The sequence below is a fragment of the Quercus suber genome, unplaced genomic scaffold (genome assembly GCF_002906115.3).
Source record: "Quercus suber isolate HL8 unplaced genomic scaffold, Cork oak 2.0 scaffold_69, whole genome shotgun sequence".
Classification (NCBI taxonomy): Eukaryota; Viridiplantae; Streptophyta; class Magnoliopsida; order Fagales; family Fagaceae; genus Quercus; species Quercus suber.
The window spans coordinates 1,261,018-1,284,257 of NW_027069534.1; the positions used below are offsets into that span (position 1 = coordinate 1,261,018).

Sequence of the window (23,240 nt, forward strand, 5' to 3'; positions counted from 1 at the left end):
TACTACTAACGAGTGATAGTTTTGCTATTTGAGATGAGGCCAATTGAACAAAATGGGATATTCATTCACATTTAATTTCAGTTAACATGCTTTGCACGGTTACAGTAACCTTTATAAATACTGTTGGCTTACAAGGATGGTTCGGATGCATCGAGGAAAACAGAGTGTGCAATACAATGATGTAACATCTCTTATACAATAACAATGTCAGATATTGCATTACTCGCTGTAGTCCGAGGATGTATATGTACCTTGATCTTGATCAAGGTTCTTCTCTCTGTCCCCACCCCCGTTTCCCTCCTCATCCGAGTCCCCATTTATATATTCATCAATATCAAGATCCCCTTGCTCATCTTCTGCATCTCCTTCATTGTCATCAACATCATCTTCATCTTCTTCTTCTTCTTCTTCCTCTTCTTCCTCTACATCTACGTTATAATAGGTACCCTGTAGCAAGTCATCAGACCTGCCAGGATATCCTGCAGCAAAGTCATCCACCACCATATCATCATATTCATCTCCGGTTGCCTGACCATTTTCATAATCATAATCTGATCTTTCTGAACTGCTAGTACTCCCAGCATCCTCCCCTGGCAGCTGCATGCTTTCATCTCCATTCCACTCCAAGCCACTTGGCGATTTATCAAGGATGATATCTTTGGAGCTATCTCTCTCTCCACCAACCGCAACCACCTTTGCAGGTCTCTGCCTGCTTCTAATGCTCCGACGACCTCGTCTACGCCCTCCTCGTCCACGTGGTCGTCCTCTCCATCCCAATGCCTGCCCCAATCTGTCACTCTTTGTGGAGGAAGTTCTCTTACCAGATTCAGCTCTGGAACTAATGACCCTTCCTTGTAAGCTTCCGCCACGAATACGACCACGGCCTCTTCCACGCCCCCCTCGTCCACGACCAGAGCTAGCGAGTCCACTACCTGAATCAACCCATTTCTCTTCTTTAAGATGTTCAGCCTGATAAGGTGTATGACCTGTATCATCATCTTTTGAATTCTTGACAGTGGCATATTTTGATGGAAGCTTCTGAGAAATGAAGTTCAAAAAAGGAAAATGTCAGGATTGCATTGGTTAAACAGTATATTATTCAATCAACACACAAATTTAACCAAAAAGAGCAGCCAGTGTTGGGGACGCAGAACTATGGGCCATTTGTTGCCCTGCAAATCTGAAACCTGCTTGGCCAGGGAATACAGCCTGAAAGCTCCCACCTAAAAGCCAAGTCTAGGTACTTCCATTGTAAGGGCAAAAAGGGCACAGACAGTCTCAGGACCAAGACAGATTTGGAAAGTGTGCCAAGATTGCACCTCTGAGGCATGGCCCATAGAATCATGTCCCTGGGACTGATGTCTCAAATTGTAAGGCAACTAGAACCGTATGCCTCACAACTCAACATGCTTTGGGGCACTATAAGTCAGAACCTCCAATGAGACTTTTTCAACAACAAACTCGAAGTTCATTTCCTACTTTTTTCTGTTCAGAAGGTGCTATAAGTAAATGTTAATAGAAAAGACTGGAGATTTTCATCCTGCCCCCACATGGGGTTGGGGGGTCATAAAGAAAGAGGGAGTTAAAAAAAAAACAGCAATCAATGCAGGGAAGTCTCCATCAAACTTTATTTATTGCCCACATAAAAATTTGAAATATTATTATTTATTACCCTAAATCCACCATTTATCATCTGTAACACCATAGCACATAACATATGTATATGTATGTATTGAAACGGTGAGTGAACTAGTTTTTGCTATTCCTTCTCAAACTTCTATGTCTTCTGTTAAAGGAGATTCAAGCAATGATGGAATAGGAAGAAGTGTCTGCAGAATGAATGAGCACACATATGTATAAATACAAACACGTCTAGATACATCCTTAGACATAAAATCCATGCTATTTCCTTTTCACCCAAAATTATTCTAATTTAAACCGCTTAAGTTCATGTTGAGGTTGACTTTGTATTTAGCTTGAACTATAAGTTAAAAGAACAAGTTGTATTATATAATCAACATGTTCACCCTTTCTTCCTTGCAAATCTTTAACATGAGACACTAGAAATTAAGGATTATTTCTTTTCTTCCTCCATACCAACTCCTCACCTACTCTATGCCTTATCCCATAAATCTTGAAGCAGGGGAGACAAAAGCCTCTAGGGCCTATAAAAATTATTGCTTATACCAAGCCTAGTCCAAAGTGAACGCTACTGATGAAGGCATTTAACCCTTTTTTATTTAATATTTATTTATTTTCTCTGATTGAGATAATTCAACAGTAATAAGAAAAAAGCTACTTACAATAACCCAAGGTCCCTTATCCTTCTGAGAGTCCACTTTCTGCTTCAGCATATAGGAGATGGACGCATCAAATTCCATGAGCCTCAGAGCCACAGCCGCTGTTGTATGTGGTATCCATGGAAGTATGAGAACTGTTTCAGGACCAAAAGAATAATCCGTACCACCTCCCGAAGGGTTAGAGGATCCCAGCAGCTCAGTGGTGCTCTCAAAGTTCGATGATAAATAGTCCCTCTTTATGGCACTTTCCAACAATGTCAAAGCCTACAAAAGAACACAAACACATTCTATGACTTGGTAGCTTCTCAAAAAGAAAAATTAAAAGAGTTCAATAAACAAATGGAAGAAAACAGAGAAAGAAAATAAGAGAAACCATGCCAGTTATATCATAGTCGTAGTTGTTATGATTAACAAGTGCAGTACAATATGAGAATAGTATGAGCACAGGATCCAAATTGGTTTATCTTCAACCAGATAAAATAACTAAAAAATCATGCATAGAATCATGAGGGAGGCAACTTCAAAGCAAGTAGAAGGCGAGAGAAACAAAATGGCATCTTGTACTCATAACACACTGCATTGAACCCCAAATGTAATGAAAAGTGAATAATGATTAGCTACATCATTCTTGGTATGCGACACACTACATTGGCACCCAATGAAATCCCAATTAAAGTTTGGAAGTATTGAATAGGTGTAGGATGGTTAACAAACATTTTTAATAAGATGTTGTGTAAACAAAATGCTTGGTATGTAAACAAAAGCAATTTATTACTGATGTAAAAGAACAAAGGAGATTTTTTTGCCCACTTGGTATAAGTTATTTTTTCAAATTTTTGAAAATGAAGTTGTTTGAAAAGACAACACCTAGAAAAAAGTAAAGTTTTTAAAAAGCAATCTATGAAAAACCGCATTTTAAAACCGATTGGGGATGTATTTATATGGTTTTTATTGGCCTAGATAATGCGTATGATAAGTATCTAGAGAGATTATGTAGTTAATTTTTGAAAGTAAAAGAGTTCCTATTAAGTATACTAAGGTGTGATTGAGGATACATTTGTATGTTTTTTATTGGCCTAGAGAATGCGTATGATGAGTATCTAGACAGATTATGTGGTGAAATTTGAAAGTAAAAGGGTTCCTATTAAGTACACTAAGGTGACTGAGGATATGTTTAATCTACACACCCCCATTGAGCAGGCAGCAGGTGAATTGCAAAATGCCTTGGCTAGGAATCAAACCAAAGATTTCTGGGTTTACAATTAGTCTAGACACTCTCCCTTACCGTTGAGGCACCCCAGGTGGATTATAAAACTTTCTGGTCAAGAGATACCAAAAGAGTACATTTGATTGAGCTAGGACATGGGGTTATACATCTTCTCATTCTATTTTTTATTTCCAAAATTCGTTAGGACCTCGTTTGTAACTGTTTGAATTTTTTAATTACTTTGTGTTTATCATTTTGAACATAAAGTGGATATCTTTTTTAATAAAGTTTTGTAATTATATATATATAAAAAAATAATAATAATAAAAAAAAATAAAAAAAGAACACAAACACATTCTATGACTTGGTAGCTTCTCAAAAAGAAAAATTAAAAGAGTTCAATAAACAAATGGAAGAAAACAGAGAAAGAAAATAAGAGAAACCATGCCAGTTATATCATAGTCGTAGATGTTATGATTAACAAGTGCAGTACAATATGAGAATAGTATGAGCACAGGATCCAAATTGGTTTATCTTCAACCAGATAAAATAACTAAAAAATCATGCATAGAATCATGAGGGAGGCAACTTCAAAGCAAGTAGAAGGCGAGAGAAACAAAATGGCATCTTGTACTAGTAACACACTGCATTGAACCCCAAATGTAATGAAAAGTGAATAATGATTAGCTACATCATTCTTGGTATGCGACACACTACATTGGCACCCAATGAAATCCCAATTAAAGTTTGGAAGTATTGAATAGGTGTAGGATGGTTAACAAACATTTTTAATAAGATGTTGTGTAAACAAAATGCTTGGTATGTAAACAAAAGCAATTTATTACTGATGTAAAAGAACAAAGGAGATTTTTTTGCCCACTTGGTATAAGTTATTTTTTCAAATTTTTGAAAATGAAGTTGTTTGAAAAGACAACACCTAGAAAAAAGTAAAGTTTTTAAAAAGCAATCTATGAAATAGTGCGTTTTAAAACCGCATTACCAATCAGACCTATTCAAAACTGTACAAATTGCCATGGAATTAAGCTTATGAGTCACACTATGAAACTTAGGGAAAGAGTGATTGAACATTGGTTAAGAAACCATAACAAAGCTATCATAAATCAATTTGGTGTTATGCTAGGGTGATCTACCATGGAAGCCATTTTCTTACTTAGCATGTAAAGATCCTTATAGGGTTTTCATTAGCCTAGAGAATGCGTATGAGAGCATCTAGAGAGATTATGTGGTGAATTTTGAAAGTAAGAGAGTTCCGATTAAGTATACTAAGGCGATTGGGGATGTGTTTATATGGTTTTTATTGGCCTAGATAATGCGTATGATAAGTATCTAGAGAGATTATGTAGTTAATTTTTGAAAGTAAAAGAGTTCCTATTAAGTATACTAAAGGTGTGATTGAGGATACATTTGTATGTTTTTTATTGGCCTAGGGAATGCGTATGATGAGTATCTAGACAGATTGTGTGGTGAAATTTGAAAGTAAAAGGGTTCCTATTAAGTACACTAAGGTGACTGAGGATATGTTTAATCTACACACCCCCATTGAGCAGGCAGCAGGTGAATTGCAAAATGCCTTGGCTAGGAATCAAACCAAAGATTTCTGGGTTTACAATTAGTCTAGACACTCTCCCTTACCGTTGAGGCACCCCAGGTGGATTATAAAACTTTCTGGTCAAGAGATACCAAAAGAGTACATTTGATTGAGCTAGGACATGGGGTTATACATCTTCTCATTCTATTTTTTATTTCCAAAATTCGTTAGGACCTCGTTTGTAACTGTTTGAATTTTTTAATTACTTTGTGTTTATCATTTTGAACATAAAGTGGATATCTTTTTTAATAAAGTTTTGTAATTATATATATATAAAAAAATAATAATAATAAAAAAAAATAAAAAAAAGAGAGTATGTTCTTTCAATATCTTAGATCAATAACTCAAGGATGTAGAGATTGAAAAGGCTGTGATCAATAACTCAAAAGGATATAGAGATTCAAAAGGATGTGAATCAAAGGTTAAGAGTAGGGTTGATGAAGTAGAAAAGTGCATTGAATGTATTGTGTGCTTGTAGAATACCTATTAAGTTAAAGGAAAGGTTTTATAAGATTGCTATAGATCAGCTATGTTGTATGATAATTTTTGTTAGATTATTATTTATTAATAAGTAACACGTTCATAAAACAAATGTAGTTATAATGAATATGTAGAAATACAAAGAAAGATATGATGCAAAATGAAGAAAATTGTTTAAAGATAAGGATGGCTCATTTGGATGAAAATAAGAGGAAAATTTTTTTTAGATGGTTTGTTTATGTGCAAAGGTGAGCAATCAATGCACCAATGAGGAAAAAAGTGATTTAATTCAAGTCAAGGGAACATAAAGAGGTAGAGAAAGACCTAAAATAACATTGATAGAAGTAATAAAAAAGGGTGTGTAGATAAAGGAGGTGAACAAAGAGTATGATTTTGGATAGGATAGAATGAAAAAAAAAATTTAAAATCATGCGGTCAACCCCAATTAGTTTGTTGACTATAGCCAATCCCAAAATTTTGGGACTTAAATGTTTATTATCCACCCATCAATGAAAGGTGCATATCATTATGCAGATTAACACTAAGCCTCATTATCCATTTCTGGACAAAAAAAATGTAGACATTCAAAATCACAAGCAAATATAATGAGAATGATGTTTGAAGTTCTAATGCACATCCCTTCAAGCAAGGCTAGCTTATAACCTGAAGAAGATCTTCAGCTGATGATGAGGAGTGCAATTTCATTCCCCATGATTTTCGATAACTGTTGGTCCAAAGAGGTTGAAGAGCTTCTGGTGGAATAGAAACCTACCAAGCCAGAACAAAGACAGTATTAGCTGCATAAACATTTAAACCCACCCTCTCACCCCAACACAAAAAAAGTAATAACAAAGCATCAGAGATTTTCAAGCTGCTATTCATATTATAATGTTTTCATTACAAAATTTATAATTTCGAAAACATATCCAAGCATATAAATTGAAGGCATTACCTCAATCAAAGCTAATTGCACTTTAAGCAACCTTATCCGGAGAGGAGCTGAGAGTGAACCATGCCAAGTATTTTGAGCGTCAAACTTTGGTTTTTCTTCACATTGAGACACATGTTCAGAAAAATTTAAGTTCCAAGATGAACTGTATGTCTTATGGCAGGAAGGACAGTGGTTGTCTTCAAAAGAATAGACATCATGGCAGTAATCACAAGTACTCAGCAATTGTAGATCCCTTTTCTTCCCATACTTCATTGCAAATATTACTGATGAATTAACACAATCTTTCCACATCCATTTTTCAAAATCCTGATATCTCTTCAAGGCATCATTTTTTTCACGTTCATTGTTTCCAAGCTCAATCGTAAAAGATGTTGAGGTCTCTGACGTATCAGAATCAGCACACACAGTACTTCTAGGGCTATCAGTGCCTACACTGAAATCAGGGCCAGGAACCATTTCAATGGCTTCTGTTTTGACAGAGTCTCCACTATGTCTCCGCATAGTAGAACGCATGTTCATCTGAACAGATTCCTTGAAGGACATCTCAATCTTCTGCAACATCGTGTGCAAATGAGATTCTCTAACCCCACGTACATCTAAAGATGACAACAAAGCATCAAAATCCTGCATGAAGATGATAGACAATGATGAGAACCAACATGTGCAATATGGAGCATGTTTACCATTAGAATAATAATTAAGTGATTAAATTCACACCTTTTTAGCAGCTTAAGCTATTGAAATTAGTGGTAATTTAACATGGCATTAGAGAAGGTGGTCCTGAGCTCGAACCCAATTTCCACTCTACCTTTCATTTAAAAGTTAAAAGTTCCACATGTTGGACCCCACTTATTAGGAGTTTTGGCTCACATGTAATGGGGAGTGTGATGCAGGGCAATTTCAAGTAGCTATATCCTAATCCTCTTATAACTAATTAATTAGTTAGTACCTGTAATGGGGAGTGTGATGCAGGGCAATTTCAAGTAGCTATATCCTAATCCTCTTATAACTAATTAATTAGTTAGTTAGTTAGTTAGATGATTTCTTAAGCGTTAGCTGATAGGATTTAGACACTTGTCAACCATCTAGAGGCTGCCAATGCCAAACAACTAGTATAAGTAGTAGAATGTAAGCACTTTGTAAATCAGTTTTGGTAATATAATGAATTGTTAGCCTTTGTGTGCTATTTGAAACTAAGTGTTCTTGCAAAGGTACTTATCCACCTATCAATGTGTTCTAAGTAGCTCAGCCCTTTCATTGTTTCTAAACCATACACAAACAGCCCATCACTTTTCCTGCATCAAAGTGTTAGAATAATGGTTAAATAATCAAATTCACACTTTCCTAACAGCTTAAACTTCTGGGATTAGTGGTAGTTCACATAGACATAGGCAATCTTTGAAAAATTCAGCTAGTCAATGTCGACTTTCAGGATAAGTAGCACTAAAGAACAAGACAAATACTGCACATAGCAGAAATGCCTGAGTTTTAACACCCAATATTCTAAAGTAGCATATATCTCATGCCTGTGCTTCCACCAAATGCTCTAGGGAAAGGAGAATTCAAAACAGCTGCTACACACAGTTTTAAGTACAGAAAATTCATATAAAATAGATGCACATTACAGTTTGATCGTCTATATTGCTAAAGCATGTAATGGCTCATCAAAGAGTAAAGTACCTCTTCAGAATCAATAAGCCTCCAATGACCATCATGCAACTCAACAAAGATCCTGCCACAGCCGGGATCATTTCGAGAAGCAGATGTAATAAACCGCCAGTATCGATTACGTCTGCGATCCTGACCAAGAGGCAGTGATCGATATACATACATCTCTTCCGCCTTGTGACCAATGTAATATTTTAGCTGTGAGCGTGACCTTTCAGCAGCATATCCTGGTTGCTGATATGGAAGATTATCTGGGCCAGCAGGGTAATCATGGATTTGCAGGTTCTCTTCAGAGGGCAAACTGTTAAGATAATTTTGGTCATTCTGTATATTATTTAACTGTTCTTGCTCAACAACAGGGGCCACGGACGTCTCATTGTTTTTGTCGTTAATGGTGCAAAGTGGACTTTGCCGATCCTCTGCCAAGGAAATTGTAAGAAGATTAGGTTCAGCCTTGTTTCCCGCAAATGATGAATAATTTGTCCTCAACACAAACTCTTCTTTCATACGGCGTTTATCAAGTTGTGCCTCGGCCCACATTTGCTTCTTCAGAGCATTTGCTGCTTCTAAACGTTCCTGAAAAACATTCTCATTTCAGATTGCAGGCAATGAAACACGGCCCAGCAAATTTTTAAAACACACAAGAAAAGGAAAGGTACCTCAAGAACAACATGGATAGAGTTTCCTTCAATTGCAATGCCAATTAAAGCAACAAGCGCACTCAGGCGCTCCTCAACACTAAGATCAGAATACTCTCCTTCCATAAGTCCCTGAACCCAAGATTCACCAGGATTGCTTTCATCAATATCTGCATCTTCTTGATTACCAACAACCATATTATTACCAATTCCAGCGACATCAACAGACTGTGCAACAAACAAACCAGAATCTTTATCCCCATTTCCTCCTGACTTCATTGAAAACAAACCCTCATCTATATTGCCAAGACTGACTTGTGGAGTTTCCAAAACATCATCACTCCCCTTGCCATTTCCCAATGGAGTAGCACTGAACTCGGTTGTCTCTTTGGAATTCTGATCCTCTTTATTTGAATTTGTCTCAGTACCTAAATCATCAACCTCAGGATCCTCACCTCCATCACTTTCAGAATCTCCATCTCTTTCAGCATCATCCGCATCTTCTCCATCCACAATACCGCTTTTAAATATCCGGATTCTTTCCCTGGCCATAGAAAGTATTGCCTCAGCATCAGCAGGGTCCTTCCTATAGGCAGAACGTACACAATACGTTGAAGGAGCTGTCCTCTCAAAAAGTTTTGAATCCCTAGATAAGGCAGCAGCAATAGAAGCTTCAGGTGTCTTGCTTGTTGTGAGATCCCGAAGTCCAGATTTCTATTGGCAAAATAGACTAATTAATTTTTTTTTTAAATAGTTAAATACACATAAAAAGAGACCTCACATGATAACTAACCTAAAGTTACCTGAATCTTTTCTGCAACTTCTAATATATTAAGGCCCTTACTTCCCTCGAGGGAGAGAACATGAAATGCTGCAAATTTGACAGTTCCAGGTGTCAAACGATGCCTAGATCTACGTGGATTAGAAAAACCCCTTTCTTGCATTATAGCAACAGCATTTTCAACAGCTGCTCCATTGCGCAAATTAGATATTACATCTTCACCATCATTACCCTGCATAGCACCAGGGAAAAAGAATTGTAAAACTGCAATGGTAGTTTTTGTTTATTTTGAAGAATTCAAAGACAGTTAAACAAACATATTAGGCTAATTCTAGAATAGCATTATTTTTTATTCACTTCTGCCAAAGAAAAATAAAAATAAAAAACTCGAAACCAAGCTGATATATGCATGCAAGTATTTCTGTAGACATGCTAGAATTATAGGCCTGTAAACTTGTATTTCTCATAACATCTAATAGTTAATGACATAGTGTCCCTGATCTTCTCAAAATTTCAAAAACATGTCTTTGTGAGAATAAAATGTCCATGTAACAAGTGGTTAGCATTTTACATGAATCAGGAAAAAGAAGGCTTTAAAATACTTTCAAATGCGGCATCCAAATGTTACAATAACAACAAAAGTCAATAAATAGTATTACCATTGGTCAAGGCTTAAGTTCGACCAAATAGAGATTGGTCAAGAGAGAGCATAATAAATGCCTAAAAGAACTTCCTAAGACAAAGCAATAAAAATTTAAGCAGTCCATGTACAATAAGAGTTAGGCAAGAAGATTCCGAACATAGAAGCAGTCACAAAAGTTGAATTTCAGCTATCATTGTAGCAAAGATCCACAATTGTTACTTACTCTTCAGTGAAAATTTACATACATCTTCACAGTACCCTCTGTTATTTACAACAAGCTGAATGGATTTAAGAATACACACAATAACCTTTTTCCAAACCTGACAAAATCAAACATCCCCATTCCCAACCACTACCAGGACAATTACACATAATGACAGATGAAACAATAATACTTTTTTTTTCCTTATAATTAACGAAATTGTATTAATCTAATATCCCAAGTACACCAGGGTTGTACATGGGTGGTAGAACATCAAGCTCTTAAATTACAAAGATCAAGCATATCTAAAAAAAAAAAACATGTAAAAAGATTAAGAACTACACTCCAGTCCAAAAAGAAATAATGATACATAAAAGCATACTTGTATGAGGTCTACTAATAAGGAGCCATATCAATCCTCCTTTGAAAATTTCTGATATATATATCTAAAACATATCCCAACCTCAATTTGTGATTCTCATATTTGTGAAGCATACCAACTGCTTCTCAATACTCCATGACGAGAATTGATTTGTAATGGGTGAGAATTTCAAACTTCAAGATTGAGTTTCATTATTTGATTACCTTACTGCCATCACAATTAAAACTTTGATACACTCCAAACACAAGGATACAACCTTTCTTCAAGAATATGATGGTAATGATTGTTAGACACAAAAGCAGATCCGTACATGCATGTTTAAGGATGCATGCAAGTTATTCTACCTCATGATATCTCAAGGATAATATAATTTGGTTCAACCTTACAATAAAATGCACTCACCATTAATTCAATCAATAGTGACTCTATTGGCACCTCAATCCCCAAGAGTCTAGAAGGCAAGACCATCCTAAGTTCACCTAGGTTCTTGGCTAATACCTCAGATTAACAGCCCAATTTATGGACCTAATCCCCATAAATATGTAGCATAATCTTGATTGTAACGTATATTTGATATTTTACAATAATAATAATAAATAAATAAAGAATAAACAAATGATCAAAATTAAAGAGGCTAATTAAATTAATCATCAAGCAAACTTTCTACCAACTCATAACAAACCCCAACAGGGTTTGATGTTAAATGCAACTTTGTCCATTAAAGACTGGACAAAGAGAATCAAGTCTTTTCTGGGTATGATCTAAACAAGCTGATCTCCTAGTAAATCATAGCAAAATTGGACCATTCACAAATTTCTACATGGCATTCTCACAGAATTTTTTTAGGATGAATAAAAGTAACCATATTCAAAAGACCTCAGGTTAAATTATCTATAACATAAATTTATCTTTGTCAAACTCAGACAACCTTATTGGAATAAAGATCAAGCTATCGTAACACAAGCATTGAACAGTTAATCAATCATGTTGGAACAAACAATATAACAAAAAATAACCAGATTTTACATTGAAACAATTGCTGAAAAGAATAAGATGTCACCTCATTGTCATCACGAAGATAGGTCTGTTCAATATTCTTTCTCTTCAATTGTGGCCCAAAACCTGCTGATAGAGCAAATTCCCGCAAAATTTCCGGCCATGTCAAAGGATTTAAATGGCCTTGCCAGTTACGTATATCAAAACCCCAAGCATATGCCTGATTCAGAATCCCAAAACGGGGGGCAAACACTATTAGGAAGGGGAAAATTTGATGGAAAACTAAGAGAGAGACTATAAGGCAAAAACAAAATTGCATCACTTGAAACCACTGCCCAATCGCTTACCCCTTCAACAATCTGTGGATGCCCACCTCCAGGGTTAGCAGCACTATATTGATTTGTTCCCAGCCCAGTAGAGGGTGTTCTAGCAACATCTTCAATATCTTTTATGATGGACCTCAGAAGAGCAATATTTATCTCACCTAACAACCTTGGATCCTAGGATGCCAGAGAACAGAGAATACTTTGATTGCCACTAAGAACAAACCAGGTAGAATCCTATCCTGAACAAAATTTCAACAGAGAGAAAGAGATAGCGATCTTACATAGTCATGGAAAGCTTGGATGAACTCATCCAGAGTAAATGGCCAGAGTCCCAGAACATCCGCAAAAGTAATTAAGAACCTCCAAACCTAAAAACATACATCACAGTTCCCAACACTTTTGAATAGAAGATAAAAATAAATAAATAAATAATGTATAACAATGGATTTTTTTTTCCCCTAAGAATGAGGAGAGGATTGAATCCATAGGTGTAATCCCAAGCAGTCCTCAAAAAATTGTATGACCATGAATATAGATACTAGACTAACAAACCACTAAAATTTAGGATTTTAGCACAAGAATTCACCCCTAGATATTCCACTGTACTCTTTTTTCTTTTTCTTTTTCTTTTCTTTTTTTTTTTTTTTTTCCTATTTGTAAGAAGGAATTTGATCAGATATGACCACTGTATGCATTGACATGATATAAATATGCTATTCAAGTAAAGCATAAGGGGCAATATAAATAAAAGAACATTATTAAACATCTATAACTCAAAGTTCAATTACATAACAAAGGAGGTTTGGTTTTATCCTTGAACATTTGCAAACTACTATGCCAGTGACAAGATATTCAGTTAAGACGCACATGGCAAGACATATAAGTTATAACCATGGAGAAGCAAAAGGTAACTGTTAATTCTGAAATTGATCATGACTTGACAAAACATAATGGGCTTTCAGAATGGTACAGGTCATACATTTCTCCTTCAACTTTATTTTACATTTATTTTTCCTTGATTATGGGAATAGCATGATGGCAATTTAAAAACTAAATAAATAAGGAGATAACAAGCACCTACAATCAAGTCAAGTCCCTGCTTCCACAAGGGTGTAAAGAGAAAATATGTAGCCTTTTAATTCAGACATTTTCTCCCAAAGCATTTGAGTCTCACCAGATTTCATCTTAATAGGAAAAGCAGAGTAGAAGAAACATAAGAAAATCACAGTTCAGACTCACCATAAGAAGATTCCCTACGTTTTCCTCTGAATCAGTCCAAGGTTGAATAGTGAAAGGCCTTTTCAAACACACAGATTTGGGTGGGAAAACAGCCAGCATATCTAAGTTATAGAGTGATAGACAATGTTAGAAGCTTGAAAGATCACAATTCAATTATACGTATTAAGACAAAAATACAAGATCCAGGTCATCAATATTGAAGTTAAGCAACTTCATAGCATAACAGAATTTGCCATTACAGTGTTGCATGCGAAACAAACAAATTTACAAGCTAAGAAAGTTGACAAACTGATCAGATACAATGGTACAACTATTATTCTGACTATATTAATCTTTTATGGTCTGAACAATTTTTTTCTACAGGTAATAAAAGACCCCTGCGATATTTCCTTGGTTTTAAAAACCAGATCAGACCGGCTAGTTCAACCGGGAACCAGACCCTAAACCGGTCTGGTAAAAATAGCCAAAACTGGTTGTTCAAACTGTGAAAAGGGAAACCAGATCCTTTTCTGGCTCTTTGACCATTCCAGTTTTTAAAATATTAGCAACATGCCAACATTCTTATAAAATTGTAATTTCTATCAAATGGAGAAATGGTACAAGACAAATTTTTGGTCATGAAAATTGTAAGAAAATGTACTGGGCCTACTGGAAAAAACCCAAACTAAATAAAAATAGAAATGAAATGTTTCACGTGGACATTACTTCTATAACCTTTACAGTGTTGGTAAACTGTAATAAAGCTTTAAATTTCAACTTCAAACAATTCTTGCTAAGTCAGTGGTATAATTTAATGTCCAGCTCTGCAGATTTATCCCATAAAAATATCATGGTCCTCAAAAGAATTTAACAGGAAAACATAACCCACCTCGATATAACTCAAGATTTTGCAAAGTATCATAGTCAAGAGAGACAATTGAAGGTAACCCCTTGCTGGATGTGGCTAATTCCATGAGTTCCAAGCGTTCATCCTCAATGAGTTCCATTGATTCTTTAGCAATTCTACGAGCAATAGCTCTCTCATTAGCAGCTTTGAGCCTTGCCGCCTCCTTTTCTCTTCGTAGTTCCTCTTTTTGTCTTAACTTCTCAGCCTAAGTACATGAACAAACATATTAACAACTTCTTTTTTTTCAATCTGTTACAAAACAAAATAATTAATTACGATCACATTAAATAATAAGGAAGCAGCTACAACGTCAGAATCCCAAACTTACTCTTAGTGACTCCTTCTGCAAGAACTTCTCCCTCCGCTCTAGTTCACGCCTTTGTTCCCTTTGGTATCTCTCCTCCTCTCGCTGTTTTTCTCGCAATAGCCTTTCTTCTTCCTTCCGCCTTTCACGATCATGCCTTTCCATCTCTTTCCTTATTTGCTCTTCCCTCTTGATGCAATAAATAAATACATAATATTAGTTAACAAAAAAATAGGTTTGCCAAAAAGTACATAAATAGAAAAAGCTGCACCTTACGCCTCAAAATATCTTGTTTTTCAAGCTCTTTCCGAATCCTCTTCTCATGGGCTTCAACTTCCCGTGCTATTCTCGCTTCCTCACTCTGCAAGAGGAAAAGCATGCATTAACTGCTGATCAATAGTTAGAAAAAATGAAATGCTTCATAGTGTAGTGAGATACCTTGCGCTTTCTCTCCATCCGTGGAACATCCTCATCATGGGTGACCCTCCTGTCAGACGGCAGAAAAGGATTTTCCAATTGAGTAATGGGGTGAGCAGCAAAATGAGCATCCATGGCAATGTTTGGAAAGGCATTCTTTCGTGGAACAGTGTCATACTCTCCCGAAACAGAGGGCAAGAGGTGACCCTGCCTGCCTTGGTTAGGCAAAAGATTTAAACCAGGCACCTGACCTTGAAAACCATATCCAGAAGGTACTTGTTCATTCCCATGCATGAAAGAGCGCCCAGAAATTACTGACGATGTTCTGGCATTTGGACCATCTGCGGGTGAACCATAGTGGTAAGATGGAGCAACTCTCTCATATGCATCAGTTCTAACAGTTGGTTGCTCCGGAAGAAATTGGTATTCATGGAGAGCTCTGCCAGCACCCTGAGGATGAACCAAGTGAACAAATCAATCTTTCCTTATTTTTTTTCTTCTTTTTTGGTAAAAAAGATATAGTAAATAAACAAACAAAAAGGATGATCCACTGAGGGGGGGGCAACGCAGTCCGATCCACCAAAAAAAAAAAGAGAAACCCAGAAAAACGGACCGATCCACCAAAGAAAAGAGAAACCCAGAACAAACGGACCGATCCACGCAGTCCGTTCACGAGCCTTCGACTTCGCCGGCGCCACGAACCGACGAACCCACGAACCGCGCCATCGCACCTCGAGCTCCGATCGCAGCACCTCCATCGCACCTCAAGCTCCGCGACTCTCGCACCTCGCCCCGTCGATGCATCGGCTCGGCTCGCACCTCGCCATCGCGCCATTGCCATCGCACCTCGATCGCGCCATCGCACCTCGTCGTCGACCCAGACCCATCGCCTCCTTCATCGCGCCATCGCTCCAACGCCGCTCGACCCAGACCCAGACCCTCGATCGCGCCATCGCACCTGGAGCTCTCTCTTCCTCGATCTCTCAGTTTTTTTTTTTTTTTTTTTAATTTGATTGTTGTTGTTGTTGTTTTTTTTTTTTAATTTGATTGTTGTTATTGTTTTTTTTGGATGAACTGATTGTTGTTGTTGGTGGTGTTGTTGCTGGAATTTGGAATTTGCTGTTGTTGTTGTCGTCGTCGTTGTTGTGTTGTTGCCGGAATTTGCTGCCGGAATAGCATTTTCCTAATATAACCAAACACATAAAAATATTTTCCACCACAATTTTCATAATACACCCAAACACTTAAAAATATTTTCCTTTTCCGGAAAATAACATTTCCGGAAATATGTATTTTCCGGAAAACGTTTTACACGAAACAAACACAGCCTAGATTGCGCCATTTTATTAATAAAAGTTCTATTACCTATCATATATATATATATATATTTAAATGACTTGGTTGGACCTTCCATATTATTCCATATTATTTCTTGCCAAGGCTTACCGGTTGTGGAGCTTTGTCTTTAGAACTTTTGGGATTTGGTGTTTCCCTCACAATCGGTGGCAGATTTCCTCTTTGGTTGGTAGAATTGGTTGGGCAAGAACTCATCTAGCNGGGAAATCTTTTGAAAGGACTCATGTCAAGGCAAAACAATGGTAGAGCTGGAAAGTATTTTTTTAGGCAAAGAAAGATAGAACCTCAGATATGCAAACTAAGGACAGATCAAAATGAATAAAAATAGAAAAGGGATTGAAAACAACAAGTAAATAAAAAAGGAAGCAGAAAAGCCCACAACAAAAAGATGCAGTCAATGCAGCCAGAACCACAACACCAACACTTTGAGACTTCACATGGAACTTCACAAAAGCCACATAGAAATCATTTTTTAATGACAGCATATATTGTGCAATAAGAGAGATTGGAAATATAATAGCACAGCGGAGGAACTAGGAATCAATTGCAGTTTTTTTAGGAGGGGAAACTATAGTACCAGGAAAGATTTTTCAAGGTGCATTAAATGTGTGTGTGCATGTGAGAGAGAGAGAGATCAATAAAAAAAGGGGGGGGGGGGAGACAAAACCCAGTTATTTTTATAAGAATAGAATATGATAGCTTAGAGCATCGGCATAGGTGTGCCAAATGCTAAATTTTTAGCATTTGGCACACCAAACACTAAAATCCTTGCTTCATGAGATGTGCCAAATGCCAAAAAAAATAGCACGGTGCCACAGTGAAGTTCTACAAATAGCACGGTAAGGAAAAATGTGCAATAGTTTTTGGACATTATTTTATTTAACTTTCTCTCTCTTTCTATAATAAAATATCTTACCTTCCCTCTCATTCTCTGCTCTTCCTCTTCTCTCTGTCTCTCTTCAACAGAAGGATTGCTCTCTCTCAACCAATTTCCTCTCAAAAATTCCCTCAACAAAACAACACCGCTTTCTCTTTCTCCCTCTTTTCTAGCTTTCTCAACCAAATTCTCTCTCTATCTTGTCACTCACAGTGGTGGGTCTGTAATTTTTCAATGGTTTTTTTTTTTTTTTTTGATAGGTAATAAGAATAATATTTTTCAATGGGTTTATGGATTAGGGCATTTTGGTTTTGGGTTATGGTGGTTGTTGTGGGTTGCATTCGGTGGAGTTAAGATTGGAGGTTGTTGGTTTTTGCATTGCCAGTGGTTGTTGGGTCGATTGGAGAGAGATAGAGTGGTGGTGTTTGGTTGTGGGTCATGGGCGGTGAAATTGGGTTGATGGGCAGTGGTGCTCGGTTGATTGGGTTGTGGGCAGTGCTCGATGGTGCAGAGTTGATTAGGTTGTGTGGTGGTGCTGAGTCGGTTTGATTTGGGTTTTGAGAAGAAGAAAAAGTTGAATTGGGGTAGGAAGAGAGAGAGGTGAATGAATCCAAAATGGATGTTTATAATATTTTAATAAGTTGGTAATATTATATTAAGGTATTGAATTTTAAAATAGAAGATGTGATGTAGGGTGATTGTAAAATGGTGTGTTAAAATAGATAAAGTAGGTTTTTGTGTGTTATAATGGCATTTGGATTGGCACAGTTGATGCTAGTGCTCTTAGTGACTAAATATGTATATGTATATAAATGTGTGCATGAGGACATCAACTTAGAAAAGTTAGTGAGAACCTCCACTTTTAGAATCAGTTTGACTAACAAGATCATGGAAGGCTGATTGTTTGAAGTTTAACAATAAAAGGCCATGTAAGATTGAGTAACTCTAGAAATCTGTATATTTTCTATTTAAAATATAAATAAATAAAAGAATTGGATATAAATTGGACATTTCTAAAAGTATATGCAACATATTTGCAACATTAAGTCGATTAAACTGTATGATTGGATGTGTGCTTGTCATAGTGATTTTTCATCCACTTCTTTTTCTTTTCTTGATTGCTTAAATTCTTACAATAAATTTCCATAAAAAGTGGTTGTTTCTATGGGGAAGAACCAAGGAGCATGCTCGGAAGGGTTGTGTGTTGATTTGTAATTTTTTAACAGACTTTCTTGTGCACTTCCTTTTTTTGATAAGTAATAATACTAAAAAGTGCAAAAGGTGTACAACTTTTTTTATTGGACAAAAGGTTGTAACCCTAGGATGCCAAAAGTATACAAAGGAACTTGTGCTCTTCTCCACACTAGGCTGTGTTTGTTTCAACTTCAAACTACTTCCGGAAATCAATTTCCGTAAAATGTGGGTGTTTGGCTGCTTAGGAAAATTGGGTCAACGGAAAAGAATTTCCCCTTTGACCGAAAATAAGCCCTCCCCTGGTGGAAATGCATTCACTTCTATTTTACCTTCAAATGGCATTTTCCGGAAAATTGAGAAACGGAGAGCACAACAACAACAACAACACACACCACAGGAGCCAGAACGCAAAGAAAAGAGAAACCAACGCAGTCCGATCCACCAAAAAAAAAAAGAGAACCCAGAAAAACGGACCGATCCACCAAAGAAAAAGAGAAACCCAGAACAAACGGACCGATCCACGCAGTCCGTTCACGAGCCTTCGACTTCGCCGGCGCCACGAACCGACGAACCCACGAACGCGCCATCGCACCTCGAGCTCCGATCGCCACCTGCCATCGCACCTCAAGCTCCTCTGAATTGGTTGGGCAAGAACTCATCTAGCATTTGGAATTTAGTTCCGTTGTGTTTGATGTGGTGTATTTTGAGGAAATGTAATCAGCGGACCTTTGAGGACTTTAGATAGATCCGATGACTAGCTACTTGCTCTTTTCACTAGTTCCCTTTTTGATTGATCTAGGGCTAGGGGACTCACATCTAGTGACTCTATCTCGTTGTTCCTTAGCTCTCTTTGTCTTTGTAATTAGTTTTTCCTTTCTGTTTCTGCTTTTCTTTTCTTTTTTGTAATTTCTGTTCTGCTTTGTGCTAGTTTGCATAAAGCAGTTTTTTGAATATACTTATTTCTTACTTATCAAAATATATACATATATATATATATATATATTTCCAGCCTTTTCCCACCAAAGCCTAATCAATACTTCCTCAAAATCCAACCAATCCAAGCACCACTAGACCAGACCCAAGAATTCTAAATCTAACTCGGCTTTGTTCCCCTTGGTCCACGTCACACCTTGGTCATCTATCCTTTATTTTCTTGTTCAATTTTATTATTGCATCATTCTGGTTTGTCCTACGTCAAATTTGGTATCAAACTAAAATCCGGTTACTTTGAAGCTTCGCCGCTGATTAAGATAGAACCATGAAAAAAAAAATTAGAACAAAAACAAACAAAACATGAACTGAAATAAAACAAAAGACTGAAAAAAAAATTGCCAAAACCACTGTAACCCATTCCTCACAAACCATCATTGTCATAACCCACCCAACATCACATCTTCAAAGAGAAGTCAACCCAACCCAAAAAAACCCACACCAAACCACACCCCCCCACCCCCAACCCAAAAATAAATAAAAAATACCTGCATCTAATAAATTCAAACCTCAGCTGCCGTCACAACAAAAATAGTGACTGTAGACTAGTGTTGCATATGCAATCACAGTGGTGAGAATGTGGAGCATATGTTTATTCAATTTTTGATTTCTATGGAGTTGTGAACTATTTTTCTTTGGTTTTGGGGCAAGATGGGTGATGCCAAGAATGGTGTTCAGTTTGCTTCACTTCGATGTTGGAGGAGAAACCAACTTCATTCCAGACTAGGGTATGGAATGTAGCTTTGCATTTAGCATTTTCTTTTTCTTTTTAGTAAGTTTTTTGTGTATTCTATGGAACATTTGGAAGGACAGAAATAGGAGAAATTTTTTGGGGCAAAAGCCTTGTATGGAGAGAATAAAATCTGCATTTTTCAGTCCTTTATTTCCTTGATGTCACTAGAAGAGAATGTAGATCCTCAAATGCTTCTGATATTTTAGATTCATTGTATTGTTGTATCTTTCGTGGGAGCAATTGAGTAAATTACCAGTATACTTGAACCACTATCATCGCTCGTGTATATCTATGTATATATACATATATTGGATGTACGACTGATGCAATTTTTTTCTATGAATGACTCATAATTTTTACTTAATACAACTATTCTAAATCATCAAAAAAGAAGTGTCTGACATCAGAAGATTTGTAAGTTATATAATTCATCAAGACTGCATTGGGACACCCAACAATTAGTCACTAAAGAGAAGTAGACAAGGATGTAAACATCAAATGCATCAACCATAGCCATGCCATATTATGAAGACTAATTTCTAACCTTGATCGGTTTAGCATCGGGTCGCTCATATAACTTTGGCTCAAATGGCCTCCCAGACTGCTTCTGCTGCCCCACTGTCACCGCTCCTAAAATGACATCAAAAGGCTATAAGAGTTCAACAACTTTAGAGTACCTTTAGTACTTAAAAGCTGTATAAACTGAAGCAAGTTGAATTGCTACTCCAATAATCAGAAGTTCAAAAGAGCACATTTCATGTCCAGTACCATGCCAACCCCCTCGATTCCCCGTAACTAAACCTAATCCCACCACCTTGAACTGACTCATTATCAACTTAGTTCAACAAACTGCTAATAAGCAAAATACACCATATTTTTTCCCCAATCAAAAAATGAATACCATTATCATGCTCTTCCAACAATGCTGGCAATTAAAGATGCAATCACAAAACAATAAACCAACAAAAACACGAACAGATTAACAAACTTTACCTATCGGAGCTCCAAATGCATCAGGCGGCAAGGAATCAAACTCCATCCCTAGAATGGGCCCATCCTCCCTCAGTGGCTCCCCCAACTGTGCCTCCACAAAAGCGATAGCCCGAAGCTCAGCTATCGTCTGCTGCGGCTCGTAGTACCTACTCATTACTGCCACATCACCTCCCATCCTTGCAACCGCAACCCCGGGCCGCCCAACAACTCGTCGTGATTCTGCTAACAGACTTGATGCTGAGCCCGAACCCGAACCTAGCTCATTCCCCACCTCTGCCACCACCATTTCCTCTCTGGCCGGAGAATCCTTCAGCTGCCGCTTCCCTGACGATGGACCTTTCCGGTCTTTCAACCTCCTATGACAGAACCACATCTGCAATTGCCGATCAGAAAGCCCTAATTTCGCCGAAAGCTCAGCTCGCAATGCCTCCGACGGGTACGCCTCCACTGAATCAAGCCCAAATTCCACTCAAATTAACAAAAATTCAAAAAATAAATAAATAAATAAATAAATAACCAGCTAAAATAAGCTCAGGAAAACAAACAAACCAGCATAGGTTTTTTCCAGAATCTCCAACTGCGAAGCGGTCTTCATTTTCCGCTTGGTCTTGTTCTCAACCTCAGGCGGCTTCTTCTTCTCTCCTTCAGAGCCAGTAGCAACCTCCATTGCCGAAGATCAAGCTCACCACCAAAAAAACCCTAGAAATCGAACCTCACCGAAGCTCAAAAACTAGGAAATTATATAATTTCCATAAAAACACATACAAAATATCTCTTCAACTCCGAGCTGAAAGAAAAAGGAAAAAAAATTTCCAGTTTCTCGCTCTAGAAACAGAGTTTTCTCTCTCTAAAACAAGGTACTGCTGCAAGTTCTGGGGTTTGACGGGAAAAGCGAATATAAATTCAACGAGTTCTTTAGTTTCTCTCTCTAAAAACCGTGAAGAGGGACAATTTCTCTCTCTAGAAACTAAGATCATCAAGAATCGAAGAGCGTGATTGAGATGTGCGGTGAGATTTGGGGAATAACAAAAAATAATAATAATACTACCACTAATAATAATAAATATAATAGTAGCAGAAGAAAATTTATAAGAGGATTGAGAAAAAAAGTTGAAAGAAGAAAATAATAATAATAAAAAGACGAAAAGAAAATGGGATTGGGGATTTTGATTAAATGAACAACAACAATTACTACTGCTACTACGAACAAACGAACGAACAGTCTTTCTCTCTCTAATCCCATGCATATTTTTGCTTTTTTCTTTTTTGGGTTTTTTTTTTTTATCGATTTTTAATTTTTTGTATCGTGTATCGTATCGTATCTGTATCGTAAGAGTACACAAACACTTAATAAAATTTATAAAAATTATAATATACATATATAAATGATATATTCATTATAATTTAAATATGTTCAACTAATGACTAATTTATTCATCACTATGTAATAATATTTAACAAACTAATTAAATAAATCAAACTAGTATGTGTTCATAACATACACATTAAATTACTTAAATTCAAAAGTGATAATATATTACAAATGACTCAAAAATAAAAATTTATTTTCATCATATTCATCAAATGCCTAATCAACCCCATCTAAGTTAACGCTATCATCATATTTATAATTTTGCAAATTTATTTCTTCATTAAAATTTTCTTCATCGTTATTCGTCATTAACATTTACTATCTCTTCTTGTTCTTCCATTTCTATAAATTTTTTTTGGCATTCTAGTTTCTTGGACTTATAACAATAAAATAAAATAAAAATAAAATTTTATAAAAATTTAAATATTAAAGTGAAAGGTAAGTGTGTACTGTGTAGTCAATTGTAGGGGAGGGGGGAAAAAAACTTATGAATATGTTATTTTAGTAAGCTAAATTAAGAAAACTAATAATTTTGTGTTAAAAACAAATCTAACAACTTGTTAGATTCAAATAAAAGTACAAATTTTAACAAAAAATCTCATTTTAAAGCATTTGTCTATGTATCGTACGATACGTACAATTTTACGATACGATACGATTCATACGATACACACACTGTATCGTACGATTCATGA

The 23,240-nt window shown here is 36.5% G+C and overlaps 1 protein-coding gene across 1 annotated transcript; it reads right to left on the reverse strand.

Annotated features, from left to right (window-relative positions):
• Positions 1–43: 43 nt before the first annotated feature.
• Positions 44–22,433, reverse strand: LOC112013207 (homeobox-DDT domain protein RLT2). Its single transcript, XM_024045593.2, has 18 exons — positions 21,723–22,433; positions 21,174–21,620; positions 20,725–20,810; positions 15,052–15,480; positions 14,885–14,974; positions 14,638–14,802; positions 14,292–14,514; positions 13,424–13,524; positions 12,466–12,552; positions 12,206–12,358; positions 11,923–12,078; positions 9,658–9,867; positions 8,876–9,568; positions 8,229–8,792; positions 6,549–7,172; positions 6,260–6,364; positions 2,304–2,564; positions 44–1,038 (listed from the first exon to the last, which is right to left on the reverse strand). The coding sequence occupies exons 1-18, from the start codon at positions 21,838–21,840 to the stop codon at positions 220–222; spliced, it is 5,331 nt and encodes a 1,776-aa protein (XP_023901361.2). The 5' UTR covers positions 21,841–22,433; the 3' UTR covers positions 44–219.
• Positions 22,434–23,240: the final 807 nt, after the last annotated feature.